Source organism: Calypte anna, chromosome 1 (genome assembly GCF_003957555.1).
Source record: "Calypte anna isolate BGI_N300 chromosome 1, bCalAnn1_v1.p, whole genome shotgun sequence".
Taxonomy (NCBI): Eukaryota; Metazoa; Chordata; class Aves; order Apodiformes; family Trochilidae; genus Calypte; species Calypte anna.
This window is the reverse complement of record NC_044244.1, coordinates 43,200,928-43,216,147: the sequence shown is the minus strand read 5'-3', so window position 1 is coordinate 43,216,147 and position 15,220 is coordinate 43,200,928. Positions and strand designations below refer to the sequence as shown.

The following is a 15,220-nucleotide window of genomic DNA, read 5'->3' as shown; positions in this document are numbered from 1 at the left end:
TAATTGTTTTACTGTGAGGAATTCCCTTTGCTTAAAGTAACTTTACACAAAGGTGGAGCTTTCAGTTCAAAACCCATTAGTGACAATTTGCACAGATCCAATGTTGTTTGGTTGGGGTTTTTTTTATGTTTCAAAACATGCAATTAATTGAGAATTGCCTCTTTCCTGCAACTGACTTTTATTTTGATGGATCTTGATATTCCACGGAAAGAGTTAAAACAATTCAAGCCAATGTTAAGTATCTATGTTAAATGTATGATTTTTTGTTGTCTGTGCTTCTCTCATGGGGACCTACAACAGCTTCAGAAATAATTATGTCTCTAAGTGCCTCTACTTTTAAGATGCCTCAGGCTGAAATTTGAAAATGTTCAAAAAACTGGTTCCTTAGCACTACAGAATTCAACCATTTGGAATCAGTTTGCACTTTTCAAAATACAGGTTGTTGTATATTTTGGAAAATGAAACAAAAAATTATTTCATTTACATATTACTTACTGTCAGGAGTGACAAATTACATGCTTTTTTCATGACTCACTTATCAAGTTACCTTTAATATTTCAGTTGCCTTTATTAACTACCAGGAAAAATCAATATCTGTTCGGACTCTGTGCCATGTAGCAAAGTATATAAGGATGAGGTTTGTATTGCTTAGTCTCAATTTGTCACTTCAAACCCTCTGACTTAGAAGTGACTCTCAAATCCTCACCGTTGCAGTGCTATCTGATTTGCAGGAATCCAAGACTTAAGCAACTATGTCCAAGCCCAGCGAGGCAGAACTCATTCACATTTTTAAGGGGATTCCCTTTACCACAAGGTCTTCTCCAGAACTTTTAAATTCCTTGGATACTTTTGATGCCAGAGAAGATGATGTCCTTTTGGTTTCCTATCCCAAATCTGGTAAGTTATACTTTTAGTTGTTAGTTCCAAGAAGTCTCAGTTGTTTGTTTCATGTTCTCTGCTTAAAGTTGTTGGGAAAAGGCTGTGTACAAGAAACAGGGAAGAATGTTTGAATATCAGTCTGTCAGTCAGTGTTCAAATTACAAAAAATACTGGTCATTCATCTGCATTTTGTTTCTTTAATTAAAAATAATTTCAGTTGCTTTCATATTAGAAAGTAAAGAAATATTTCTTCCTTGTAAGAAAAATCTGTAGTTGAAGGATTTTCCTGAGGACATTCTAGATTCAGTTATGAGCAAGTCAAGAGCTGTATTAAGTTATTCAGAGCTGTATTAAGCTAATAAGAGCTGTATCAAGTATGGCTCTTGGCTGATGGCTCAGTCATTTCTTATTCCCTCTCCCCCCTTCCATGTTTGCACATAGAAGTACACACCAAATAAGCAGCCCAATCAGTACTTTTCAAATATACCGACCCAAGTTGCTATAAAGGAAAAAACCCACACCAATGGGTTATTCTAAAATAAATTATAAAAATAATATTGCCACCTTTTATCTGACAAGGAATTTGTCTAATGAGATTGTTTTGGGACCAATATAAACATTTCTGACAGTTACTTTGTACTTCAGCTATGGCCCCAAATTTTTCTAGTATTTATATAATTGGAGTTAGTGGGATTATTTAGTTATGTAAAGTTTCTTGAGTCTAGGGGATTAGAAATTTAATTTAGAGGATTAGAAGATCACTTGTGCACTAACAAACTTTCTGTATGCAAACACTTCACACATTTTCTCAGTAATAGATTTCCTTTTTTTCCTTTTTTTTTTTTTTTTCCTTTTCTTTTATTCCTTAATATTAATTTTCTGCAGGCACCCACTGGCTTGCAGGAGTTATAACAAAGCTTTACACAACACAAGTTACATTAACATCTCCCATTGAATTTGGAGATATTTCCAAACTGGAGGAGCTGAATAAACTCTCATCCAAGCGAATCATCCCAACGCACTTAGACTACAACATGTTACCTCCAAATTTTAAGAATAAAAAATGCAAGGTAAGGCAAAAAGCTATATGAGCAGTAAGAAATGTTAAATATCTACTAGAAATCTACTTTGTCCTGTTGAACCTTAGTAATATTTAAATGACTTCTAGTTTTCAGAAGGGGGTTTGGTGTGAACTTTAGAGCCCCAGCTGAGCAGCAGTTGAAAGCAGCATGAGCAGAGGCTTGGGACAGAAGCTGGATTCTGTGTTAGTTCCACTTCTCCCCATGGGATGATTTGTATGCCAGGCAGCCACCACAAAAAATAGAGCATCAACATCTTTTAATCAGAAATATATTATTAGGGATGGGGTCTGTTCTCATGGCCCCATTTCCTAGTGGCTAGAGCACTGGCTTAGAAAATAGTTATTCTGGGTATATATAGGCTGCTCTGGGGGAGAAGATACTCTTCCCCTGCTGCTGAAGCTTTATGAAGATCCTATAAAGAACTATTTGGCAAAGAGAAGAGAACTGAAATGTAGGAGGCAGATTCAGATCACTGTCTTGAGTTCCTCCCATGCTAATGGGAGGGTCTTTAAAAAATAAGCTCTGGATCTCAGATTCTAAATTAAAAATTTTCAGCTTTATTCAGATCCAGACTTTTGGGACAAAGATAATTTGATTGGAAGGACAAAAACCATGTTTTGCAACTGTCCTGTGAACAGTAATTAGTAAATGGTTTCATCTGTTAGATATATGAGACAGTATACTGACTCATGAGTTAAAAGGAACACTGCCTCTTTCATAAAACACAGACATTACCTAGCTGTAGCAAACAAACCTCTGTCCACATGGAATTATTTACTAACCACTACTGACTCCTGCCTCAGAAGAGATAAACATATTCCTATTTCAATGGCATGGTCACCAGAGGAGGAATCCTAAAGGAAAGGGGATTGATATTGCAAACTGCCTGTGAAAATGCTCCACCTACATAAAGAGCTCCTCTAAAATAAAGGAAGGATATAATCATTAATAAGCATACTGTATTCATTTACAGATGATCTACATCAGCAGAAACCCAAAAGATACTGCAGTTTCTATGTATCATTACTACAGAGATAACCCAAACCTTCCCACTGTAGATACCTGGACTGCCTTCTTTGACTTGTTCATAAAAGGAGATGGTAAGGGCAATGTTACATTTTTTCCTTGCAGTTTACACTAGCTTTTTATGCACAGAAAGAGCTAAGAAACTGTGAACAGTGTAAAAACTCCTGTTGGATTCTTTATTCATATGGCTTTAGTTGTATTTTTGTTGTTTTTCAGTATAAATCTCAGTGTCAAACTAAGCAAAAGCAAATATGTAGGATGCTATCTTCAGCTCTGCAAAGAGACACTTAGATGAATGACTGTTTTATTTCAGCAAAACTCCTCTTTGCAGGTTGCTGCTCTTTGACAGATCTCTTGAAGAACGTATCCTGCCAGACAAGCCATAGATTTTGTTCCTTTCCACAGACACTCTGAACCCTCTGACTATTTGTTGATTCTGCTGTGGATTTGCTTGTTAAAACATTTCCAGCCTAGTCTTGCAAAGCAGAGTAACAGCCTGCTTCCCACCAAGCATTCATGTTTAAACTGTGATAGAGAAGGCATCTGTATGCAGAAGCATCCTCCCAGGCAGAGGTGAGGGCAGCTCACCACAGGCTCACCACAACCAGATCCTGTCCCCAGCCAGCAGGATGCTGGGGCAGGGGCTCCATTTGAGGGTGCTCAGCCTGAGCTGTACATGGATCCCTGCCATGCCTAAGTCCAGGCAAGGGGGCACATGAGGACACTGCCCCCAGGGTGCACTGAGAGCTCTGCTTGCAGAAATTGTGAATTCTCCAGTTTTGAAGACAGCCTTGGGTGGCCCTTCACAGGGAGTCTTGATACTTTCATAAAGTTCTCCTGCACATACTCTGCCTGCTGCACAGTCTTAGTAGCAGGGTCCAAAGACCAAGGATAAGAGTGAGAATTTTATGGGTGGCTGTGTTGCCATGGGAGCCCACAAAAGGACCATGTTCCAGTTATCCACTCCCATTTTAGTGTTTTATGACTCCTTTGAGGATATGTGTTGCTGCTATACAACCATCGTGACGATAACAGCAACAATAGGAGATCAGCTTGAAAACTTTGAAATAAAAGTGCCATTGCTGTCATAATGGGCTTACATCAGAGCTTCAGAAGTCATTTTATTTACTGGCTTGTGTTGTTGGTTCTGGCTTGTGCTCCTAGTTCAGAGCAGCCCTAAGACATGTGATCCACAGTGATCCACAGGATCTGTGTCTTTTTTAGTATCAACTCTGAACGTGCAATAGTGAAAAAAAGAAGAGGATTAAATTAAATTTAAAAGCATCTTCCATTTGTAAATTACTAACCACCTTTCATTTTCTGTGTGCTTCTGCATGGCACAAAAAGATAACTGATAGCTACAACAGAAATTAATGTAAGAGCTGATGCAGAGAGAGAGGTTGTAGTTTTTGCTCCTAATACAACACTGGAAGTTTGTGATTAAGATCCCGTAGTACTCTTGAAGTTAATCTCATTCAGAACAAGGATGAGGACATGCAGAGACAACTGTGATGCTGTCCCTGGAGTCTCAGAGGCTGTATGCTGTACCCCTGAAGCCAACAGGCCTGTTCTATGCTATTGCTGGCCACAAGCCCACTGTGCTTGACCAGGGCAGCAGGGCTTATCCATACAGTATGCAGCACACATGCCTTGCAGCCAGACATTGCTTCACGTGCAGAACACAGCTATAGATGGCAGCATTCAGCAAAATATTTAATTTCAACTCAAAAGTTTGCAACCAAAATTATGCCCATTACAATAGTATCCTTTTCTGAGGATGGTTATAAAGCAAAGTCACAGTTCTGGAGAACACTGGCTGTGATTGCTCTGTCCAAGCCTGTTCTCATCTTTCAACTTTTAATGCAGTCCATCATCTTTCAATAAGAAGGGACCAAATTTTGGCTTTTAAAAGAGCCAAAATTTAGCTCTCCTCCCTTGCTCAGCAAAAGGAGTGTTCAGACAAAACAAACAGTATGAGTCAAATATAAAAGTTATGTATCTTGTTGGCTGAATTCTGTATTTGCATAATAACTTCTTCACATAATTCGTCTTTGACTTTTAAAAATAATACAGATTCTTCTTGACTGGGAAAAACAGAGTTCAAAACAGTGTAAGCCATTTAGCAGACTCTTTATTTCACTTACTAGAGATCATATTTCTAGCTATTGGTACACACTAAGAAGGGATCATTCCCCTAAAAGTATGAGATACAGGCAGAGTTATTTATGAATAAAGTTTGTATAAATCTCTTTTATATGGGTTTTCTTTTCAGTTGTCTGTGGATCCTGGTTTGATCATTTTCTAAGTTGGGAAGAACATCAAAATGACAAAAACATCCTGTTTTTGTTCTATGAAGACATGAAGAAGGTAAGCATGCTCTCCAAGCTTATTTCAGAATGCATTCCTTGTAAATTAACATCATTAAAATGTCAAAGAACAAATTATAATGAAAAAGGAGAAAAAAGTAAAATGTGAGTATATTTCCTTGGGCATATGTTATATCTGCATAGAATGTTTTAACAGTGAGCTCATTCTGATTGCACGAGTGATGTACCAAACTCTGTGAGACCTGCACTTCATAGATACAAGAGTGAGACACATACTGTATGATTTTCCCCAGGCTACAGGAAGAATTTTAAGTTCCTTGTTCTTGGTCCTATGGGAAGAACAACTAAGGGTATGTGTTGAGGGTCACAGATTAACCTCCTATGACTGACATTTCAGATGAAATTTTCAAAAAGTGACATAAGACAACAGAACTATTCATGGTCAATGGGGCTTGTGTTCCCAAAAAAGAGGAAAATTAGAGGTGGGGGGAGAGTGTAGAAAAAAGGTTTTATTAAAGGATATCACTGCATAGAAAACTCAAATATCAAGGTGCCTTAGCTTTCAGATAATTAATTTTTAGATGAATAAAAAACACTTTCTACTGTTGCCACTAAAATAGTTTTGTTCACTTTTCTGGAAAACAAAACCCAAAAACAAGCACCAAAACCAAACCACTGGAAGGAACATAAGCTGTTTTGTATCCTGAATCAGTTCCGGGATCTCTAGATAGAGCACCTCCAACAAAATAAGCTACTTACACAGAAGCTGAGCTTTGAGTATTTCTGTATTCCCAGGGAAATAATTCTGAGAGATAGGAGAACACTTTTCCTGGAGTAGGAGTAAAATTGGCAGTGTAACTGCCAGTACTCAGCATTTCCTCATTTTTGTAAGAATGGGTATGAGGGTTTGAGGTTTACACTACCTGTCATTTACACAGTAATGCCATGTTTAGCTTTGCATGAAAGCAAATAAATGTGATAAACTCGATACATAATAAAAAGGATCATTTTCATATCAACCACAAGTCTGATCATCAGCTCAGAAATATAAAAGCTTTATTTTTCTCGTACCTCAGGATCTCCCTAAGAGCATAAAGAAAATTAGTATGTTCCTGGATTTATATGTAAGTGACAACGATATCCAAGACATCTGCAAAAAGTCCTCTTTCTCACAGATGAAAAGTGACACGGAAAAGGAAAACAGCAGCCCCAATCACACTGTTTGCTCACTGACATCCAACAGGAATCTGATTTTCCGAAAAGGTAAATTCCCTGGGAGGGGTTTAATGCAGCAGGAGTGGGAATCCTGGCAGAAGGATACAGTCCAGGTTTTTCCCAGGTTGAAGTGGTGCTTTGAAGCAACCCTGGTGAACCAGTGACAGGATCCTTCAGTCTGAAGCCAACTTAAAAATCACTTTCTTTTTATGTTCTCTGACTGCAAATGCACATTTATACAAGAGTAGCATGGAGCCTGCAGAACAAACAGTCAGACTAATATTGCCTCATGGGTGCTTTTGAGCTAAAAGGAAAGGTTCATGAAGTATTATTCTTTATCTGCCTTTTTTATCTCAGCATTGGCCACCTCAGTCTTTTGTAACAAGTTCCCTATGATACCACCTTCAAAGGTCACTTTGTTTACTAGAATGAGAAAAACCCAGATGCATTCCTAGCAAAGACTGCCAGCAGCCTTTATCCTCCCTACTGCTTCTTATCACACTGAAATGCTCCTGAAAAAGGAATATGCTGACAGTGACAACGAAAGAATGAATGACTCAGTCACCTGATGGCCTCATAGGTGGCCTTCAGACCTTGGTCAGTCTCGAACCCATCTTCAACACTACTGAGCTCAGATGTGACTTAAAAATACCTGCAGGAGCTGTTTTCTTGCTCCTGACTTTTCAGAAGTGTCCTCAGATTTGGATAAGTAAATCAAAACCATCACATTCCTTTTCACATAGTTATTTTTTTCACAATAATGAACAGTTTTTAAACTGAGTTGTTTCAATCTAGAAAAACTTGTTTTCATTTATAAATAGGGAAATCATACATTTTGTTAATTGTTTTTACCAATGAGCTGAAGCAACTGCCAAAACACAATCTGTCAGTAAAATGCAAACAGGGAAGTAGAAAACTCAGACACATTTCTCTAAGTCAGTGAACATTTTGACGAAGATATGTTGAAGAATTTGAAAAATCCATATAACAGTTTCACTTCCTTTTAGTTCCTACTCAAACTCGAGGCTGGTAGCCAGTTTACAGAAGGTACATACACACATATATACTTTTATCTACTAAATATGAGTACATATGGTTATACACTCATATACAGAATTAGTTACTGCCCACTTAAGCTGTGGAACATCTTATCCATAGAAAGCCTTAGAGATTACAGGTGGGTTTGAGAGTGGGATTAATCTATTAGGTCACTCTCTGCTCTTTTTTTAGTTGTTTTCTTTAGCAAATGGAGAGACATTGCTGGTTTTGGGGCACCACTCATTTGATGAGGATTAGGTTGAGATGAATTTCAGCTAGAACAACCATTTCCCACTACTGACAGTGAAAGAGCACAGGTAGAGACCTTTAATTAACTGCATACATCTAAGGTGCAGGAAGACACCTCTCTGCTGAGATGATCCATGTAGGAAACTTGCTGCTTTTCATGTACCACTTGGTGTTGTTGACACTAAATAAGCCTGAGGCTTTAACAACCTTTATGGATGATGATCCAGCTACTTCCACCAGAGTCTCACCAGACCAATAAAACTCATGACCATGACCTGCCGCAGAGACTATGGTTAATAATCTATTAATAAACTGTGGCAAGTGCAAGATTAACAAAACTGGGCTGCCTTTAAATCATTTTGTACACTGTACATTGCTAACCGCACCGTTCTTCTCTGCCTCTGCTCTCCTAGGCACTGTTGGTGACTGGAAGAACCACTTCACTCCAAAACAGAACCGAAGGTTTGAGGAGATATTCAATGAGAAAATGAAACTCAGCAAAATGGCAAAAAGTCTCATCTATGAATTTTGACACCGTGTGGACAATACCCAGTTATCAACAAACACACATGGAGCAACAGTGGGAAATTCTGAACAGGGGGCTGCCATTCACCTTACAACCCATGCAACAGGAAGGATTGCAAACATGAGGTTTTGAGAACAGAAAAATCCCAACACAATGCCAGAGCTGAACTCAGTTTTCAGTGGGCAGATGTATATGGTTTTACAGGGTCAAGTGTCAGACCCATTTTTCTATAACCGTATCTAATTTACAATTTATTTATTTTTTTTTGCTTTGTGGGAATATAAATGGACTTCTCAGATGTGATTTAGGGATTTTACCTAAGATGTTAAAAAAAGAAAATACAGAAAACAAAGCTGTTAGAATCTGAATATATAAAAAGACAAAAAAACATCGTAAGAAGATGAGCTAAGATTGACTGCAGACTTCCTCCCTCCCTGATCTACCATGATTCAGAAAGTGCCTGTCTTATCTTCGTTATTGATGCTGAAGTTGAAAACTGCAGCAGTACAGTTGAAGATCTGAAGTGGGTTTATAAAATGCCTTTTTTAAAAACTATGTAGTTCTTTGATGTAACTGATTTCTGGGTTAGGTACTGCACAGTGTTTGTGTTTTAAGACTGATAGAAATCCATGTAAACTTCCACACCACATGTTGGGGAACTCTAAATGTGGGGTTTTTCCATTTTACTTTCTTCCTCTAAAATGCTTGTTTCCAGTGTTTTGATGAGAACCATTTTTACTCCATAGTCCTTGTGCAACAAGACTCAGCAGTTTCACTGCAGCAAACAAACTGCTGCTCAGAAACAGTTTAATCTGAACACGACTTATTTATTTACTCTGCCCTGATAAGACATTTTCCATCTCTCTGTGTTCACATCCAAGGGACTGCTCTAATGAAGATTTTTCTTCTGATTCATTCCACGGTGTGATTTTGGTCCTCACCTTCTATTTGCTTTGCAGGCTGACTTACTTTAAGGACTCTTCTCCTCAGATTAGTTCCTCCCAACCATAAAATTCCAAGGCAGAAAGAAAACATAGCAAAGGCTGACAAAAAAAGAAACTCATGCAGACAAACACAATTACTCTGCTTTGACTCCTGTGTGCTCTGAAGGTACACATCTGTAAAGCAAGGTCATCCTCTGAGTGTGCTGCTTCTGAAAAGCTGAAGAAGTATGGCTTTATATACATTAAGCATTATTATTGCTCTTTTAAGTCAGATATTTCACACTAGTCCCAGAGCCCTTTCATTTCATAACTTGCTTGTGCAAGCTGATATCTGTACCTACCAATTTTGCATCAGCACAAATGTCTCCTAAGTTTTAAGCTGAAGAGATCAGTGAGAGAAAGACTGCAGCCCCCTGTCATTTACCAATTCAACACAATTTAAGGGAGTGTTTAGGAAATTAACAGTGCTGACCTAAGCACTATTTTTTGCAAACAACCCATTTGGAGACCAAAAGTTTGTCCATTTTGCTTTGCTCTTCTGGAAGAAAAATATCTTTCTCTCCTTCTAAAAGGCCACACATCACCACTGTTCTCCTTTCAGGTATCCTCTAGTGAGATAGGCTACTAAAGATGTTCAAACATTCTACTTAAAAGCCTACTTTTTCTAGCCCTTTCCATATGAAAAAAAAGCTGAAGGGTCCTTGAGCAAACAAAGGTGCAAGCAAGTTTATTAACTGAGTTAAGAAGACTGCGTTAAGCAGCATTTATATGTATTTATATGTACAACTACCTGAAAAGAGGGTGTAGCCAGGTGGGGGCCGATCTCTTTTCCCAGGCAACTCTCAGCAAGACAAGAGGGCACGGTCTCAAGTTGTGCCAGGGGAGGTTTAGGTTGGATATTAGAAAGAATTTCTTTATGGAGAGGATGATCAGACCTTGGAATGGGCTGCCCTGGGATGTAGTGGATTCTCCATCCCTGGAGATATTTAAAAAGAGACTGGATGTGGCACTCAGTGCCATGGTCTGGTAACTGCAGCAGTAGTGGATCAAGGATTGGACTTGATGATCTCTGAGGTCCCTTCCAACGCAGCCAATTCTATGATTCTATGAATATTTACAATATGAAAATATATGTGAAGGAACAGGGGGAGGACATACCATATAGATCAATGAGGGTGTAAAGCATATAGTCCTGAATTGGCTGAAGGGATGAGAATATAAGGTGGCAAGTTCAAAGTTCATCGCCGTAACACTTTATACTTAAACGTCACTTTTAATGTCCAAGTGGTTAAATTTAGCTTTACTCAGGGTTTACAAAATGCAGCAACTGTTTGGCAGTGAGTAGGTGCCTGAGAAAGCAAGTAACTTCTGCTAGTAAAAGTACAGGGCAGCAGGGCCACCCCAGGGCACCAGCACAGCACCACTTGTCTACATCAGAGGTCCAGAAAGCCAGGCTGGGCACTCTTACTAAAGGATGGGGCTATGTGATGGTAGCTATTAGCAAGCAGGCTCTCCCAGCAGTTGCAATGCCTACCATTTCTTCCATCTTCTTTTGCCTTGCTCTCCCCACTGTGCTGCTATTCCCCCCACCCCCTTCCTCCAACAGCAGCAGAAGGACTCAAACTGAATTTTCCCAGGAACTGTCAATCTGGCTCCATAGGTCATTTTGGCAGGTCATGGAGATGTTTAAAAAATTTTTACAAAATTTCCATATTAAGATGCTTTAAAAGTGTCTCTTCCTCTCACTGGTTTTCCTGATTTTTCCCGTGGCAGTTAAAACTTTTGTAGGAAGAAATTTCATCCTTAAGAATTAAAAAGTAATACTGATCAAAAACGTACCCATACCACAGGGATACTGGGTTTGGGAGAAAAAAAGCCCTGTGCAGTCTCTATTACAGGTAAATGATTACAATCCTGCTTTCCTTTTGGGTGACATCTTCTATCTTCCTGAGCAAGGGTTCTTCTCAAGATTGACTTACAGAGGTCAGCATTAAATATTTATGCCAATAAAGTTGAACCATGAAGCTTCTACCTGCTCTGGTTTAAGTTAGCCTGCTTTGCTTGCTACCCAGGCTTACCTGGCATTTGGGTCAAATGAAAAACAGAGCAAAATCATTTGGAGGCACAGAAATCTTGAGAGAAACGTATGAATTCTGAGCTTTGCTTCAAGGATCTTTTCCCTGAAAACATCATACAACTATCTTCTAAAGTAGCTGTCAGAGAGAAAAATGGTGCTCAGGTAAACATCCTAGCAACCTGACCTTAAGTCACATTGGTTTTGATACAAAGAGTTTGATGTCTGAAGCTTCTTGGAGAAAAAAAGTGATTTAAAAAAAAAAAAAAAAAAAAAATAAAAAAATCTCTGAATAGTTCCAGGAACATCTTGTAGAAGATGGAAGTGAATCTGGAGTGGTGAGGCAGGAAGAGCAGGAAAAGGAAGGAGTCTGAGACATTTCAGGTAATCTTTAAAGGCAGAAGTCCTAGGAAAATAAAGAGATCAGGAGATCATTTGGTGGGTTTCTGCATTGGGTCTACGTAGAGCAGAGAGGCTCAGGGGATGAAGACAAGGGTTTACTTGTAACCAGCTGTCAGCTGGAAAAGTAAACACGGAGGACTGGAAGAAATTTCCATGAGGCTCACTTTGTGACCAGCTGATGAGAGAGGAAAGACAGTCACAGACCAAAAAGAGAAAAGGGCACTCTTGCTGCAAAGACCAGGTGGGGAGGGGACAGGAGGAACCCAGTCTAAATGAAAAGTATCAAGTGTGGGGGTGAAAGCAGTCCCCAAAAGACAATGTTTGGGAAGGGGAAAAAAGGACTGAGTGGCTGCATCACTCTTTCACCACCAGGTTCCAACCTCACAGGTGACCACAATCCAGATTCTTTCAGGGAACAAGCAACCATGAGACCACGAGACACAATTCTGCAGTAACTTACTCTATTAACTTTGATAGGTGACAGCCCTTCCTTTACCTGAATCTGTTTAACTGCCCTGCAGACCACAGAGAATAAACTGTAGGAAACGACAGGAAAGATGGTAGGTGTGCCCAGGGAGACGTTGCCCTTCCTGGGCTCCCAAGGAAGAGGTTTCTCCTTGGCCAAGCAGAGAGGAGCAGCAGTCTTCATAAAAAGAAAACAAGTTTCTGCTAAGGAAGAACCTCAAATTGAACGGGAAATTGGGCTTAAGGTTGGCAAGGCATTTGGGTATGGTAATTTAAGCTCTCCCATAAAGCCCAACATTAACAGATTCAAAGATAAGAGGCACAATCCCAAATGCCATTAAATTATTTATGATCTTAAAATTGAACACATGCTTAAGTGCATTTCTTAACTAATATTAACTTGTTTTACAGTAACTGATCAGCACCCTGCAGCCTCAACAGGGGGGAGTGAGGAGCACCTGACAGCTGCTCAAGTGAAAAACCCAGTGACAGAAGAGCATGAAGTCACAAATCACACTTTCTGCCTCTCTCTAAACTGGTCCTGCAGGACAATGTTACCTGGAGCAATGGTCACCTTGGAACAAACGCAAAGCCATAGCACCAGAGACATCTTAATATGGTTCGAGCTCCGCAGCCATCCAGGCTTTCTGCCAGTAAAAAGGGAGGCAGTGCTGCCACCAAGAGGAATAGAAATGTTTGTTCTTCACTGACATCTATTGACTGCAGTTAACTGCAAAGTTCCCGCCCAAAAATTAGGCGATCATTTTCTCAGGATGATGCAGAGCTCCAAAGCAGAAGCAGACTCTGAGGGGAGTCAGACTTTAGGTCTGAAGGGAGCAGGTCTGCCTCTGAGTGTCTAAGGACAGGTCTGATGCACAGCCAGCTTATATAGTCTTTCATTTCTGATGGCCAGCATCTCCAAGGATGTGCCCAGAATGACCAAATTTGCAACACTGAGAACCCACCAGCAGCCACAGTAGAGACAGTATGATGGGACACATGATGACATGCACATGCAAGCAAATCTTGACACTTAGGAATAATAAAAGCAGATTTTCCTCTTATGACTGCAAAGCCTTTCACTAAAAAAATAGGGTAACTCTAGTTTGTTACTGTCATTTGTGACCTTGGAAAACAACTTAGAACTAATCTAACAGCCAGGTAGGTTTCACTGTGCTGCTCAGACTGCCATTAGTTGCCTAGCTACATAACCGGGGCGAGGAATTAATCAGTCTACAGCATTTCCTACTGGCTGAATTAAGGATTTTCCCACATTACAATTAAAAACAACACAAAAGCAAGTACTGCAGGACTTCATTGGAAGGTGAATGAAATATAATATAAAGCTAGCTCACATATCTGTGTGCTCTCCAAGCTGAGACACCAATGACAGCAGCTTAATTGAAGGAGCCCAGACTTGAGTTCCCCTGCTTCTCGGCAGAGGCATCAGCACAGATGCACTGCAAGGCACAGACCCAGTTAGCTTGGTGTCTACATTGCTATTCACTGCCCCCAGCTTTACCCTGAACCCCCAACATCTCTTGGCTTTCCCTGTAAATCAAATGAGTGCTTTCTTTAAACAAACACAAAGAAACCTGGGGAGCCAGCTCTGATGGGCTGCAAGCTGCTCAGTGACATGCAGGTAAAAAACTGGCAGCGTATGAAGCACACAAGAACAAGAAGTAGAAAGCAGCACAGCCTGCAGACAGCCCACAGGGTTTTTGACAGTGAGAGGGTACAAAGACACAAGGGTGCTGATAAACTGATGTGGCAAGTCAGGACTAAGGCTTGCTTGAGAGACATAGGAACCAATACTCATAAAACCCACTCATAAAACCCACTGTCTTGTGTACGTGTGGCTCCAGCTCCTCTAAAAAAGCCCTCAGAATTTAATGAATTCAAAGGCAGACCATGATAAACACTTTGCAGGAATCTTGAGTCAAATCAATAGGGGTGCTTTATATTTGGTGTGTATATATATATGTAATATAAATCTATCTATATTTTATATTTTCCTGAATATTCTCCCATCTTCCAGTTCCATTAAACCACAGCCACATACATAAACGTAGTTAAGGATCAGAAATGGGGACAGACAAACCCGACCTAGAGCAAGAGAGAGAAACAAACCTACCATCCATCCAAGGACTTTTCAGACAAGAGCATTAGTGAGAAGTTTTTCAACTCACTTATGAAACAGGTTGGTGAGTAATAGTGATTTTCTCCCACTGAACCTACCTTATTATTGTTCTTAGAGCACTGACATTTTTGGTAATTAGTCCTGCTGGGTGCAACTAAACTCCAATTTTGGAGTTATTTCTGGGAACAGGAAATTGTGTTTTAAGAGAACACTAATACAAAGTATAATTTCATTAAAAACTTTACCACATGGGCTCTGGAAAAGCTAGTTAACTAATTCATGCTCGAGGTTTAAAAGTACTAAGAATGCGAAAACGCCAAGAATTCTAAAATCTGACCTCAAAAGGCTGAGTTTTATAAGATCCATATTGATTTGAAATTAACTAAGGTCAGAACATGTTGAACCACGCTACAAGAAATGGCACAGAAGGGTAGGGAAACATATTAAATAGGACAATGCTCAGAGAAAAACTAATTAATAGAGTCAGAAGTAGGTGAAGGGCTATCCCCTATACCTTGTGCCAAAGTTAGCAGATGTAACAACAAATGTAATGTTACTCTATCCTTTTGCCTCCTCACTTCTCCAGGCAGGAGCCACCAAGCATCTAAAATTAGCTCAGGGCCAAACCAAAATGGGAATTCTCCCCAAGAACATTCTGCCAAATAATTTTCAATATGTTCTGTTCTACTTACAAGATCATCCTTTAATACTAAATACTAGGCTGGCTTTGACATATCAGAAAACAGAGATATAAATCCTGTTTTACACAAATACAGGCCCAAAGCACACATGGCTGTGAAACCAGCTACTGGAAAATATGGAACACAGACAGGTAACAGACTAACCACAAACA

At 39.6% G+C, this 15,220-nt stretch overlaps 1 protein-coding gene across 1 annotated transcript; it reads left to right on the top strand.

Annotated features, from left to right (window-relative positions):
* Window positions 1-671: 671 nt before the first annotated feature.
* LOC103525312 (sulfotransferase 6B1) lies at window positions 672-8,661 on the top strand. Its single transcript, XM_008490265.2, has 6 exons — window positions 672-897; window positions 1,765-1,949; window positions 2,935-3,061; window positions 5,260-5,354; window positions 6,391-6,577; window positions 8,230-8,661. Exons 1-6 carry the CDS (start codon window positions 753-755, stop codon window positions 8,346-8,348), a joined length of 858 nt encoding a protein of 285 aa, XP_008488487.1. The 5' UTR covers window positions 672-752; the 3' UTR covers window positions 8,349-8,661.
* Window positions 8,662-15,220: the final 6,559 nt, after the last annotated feature.

Bases quoted from the DNA above. Each gene is read 5' to 3' on its own strand.
- LOC103525312 (XM_008490265.2), top strand. From the start codon at position 753: ATGTCCAAGCCCAGCGAGGCAGAACTCATTCACATTTTTAAGGGGATT. The intron at 898-1,764 runs GTAAGTTATACT...AATTTTCTGCAG, and splicing joins GGTTTCCTATCCCAAATCTG to GCACCCACTGGCTTGCAGGA. The intron at 5,355-6,390 runs GTAAGCATGCTC...CTCGTACCTCAG, and splicing joins TCTATGAAGACATGAAGAAG to GATCTCCCTAAGAGCATAAA.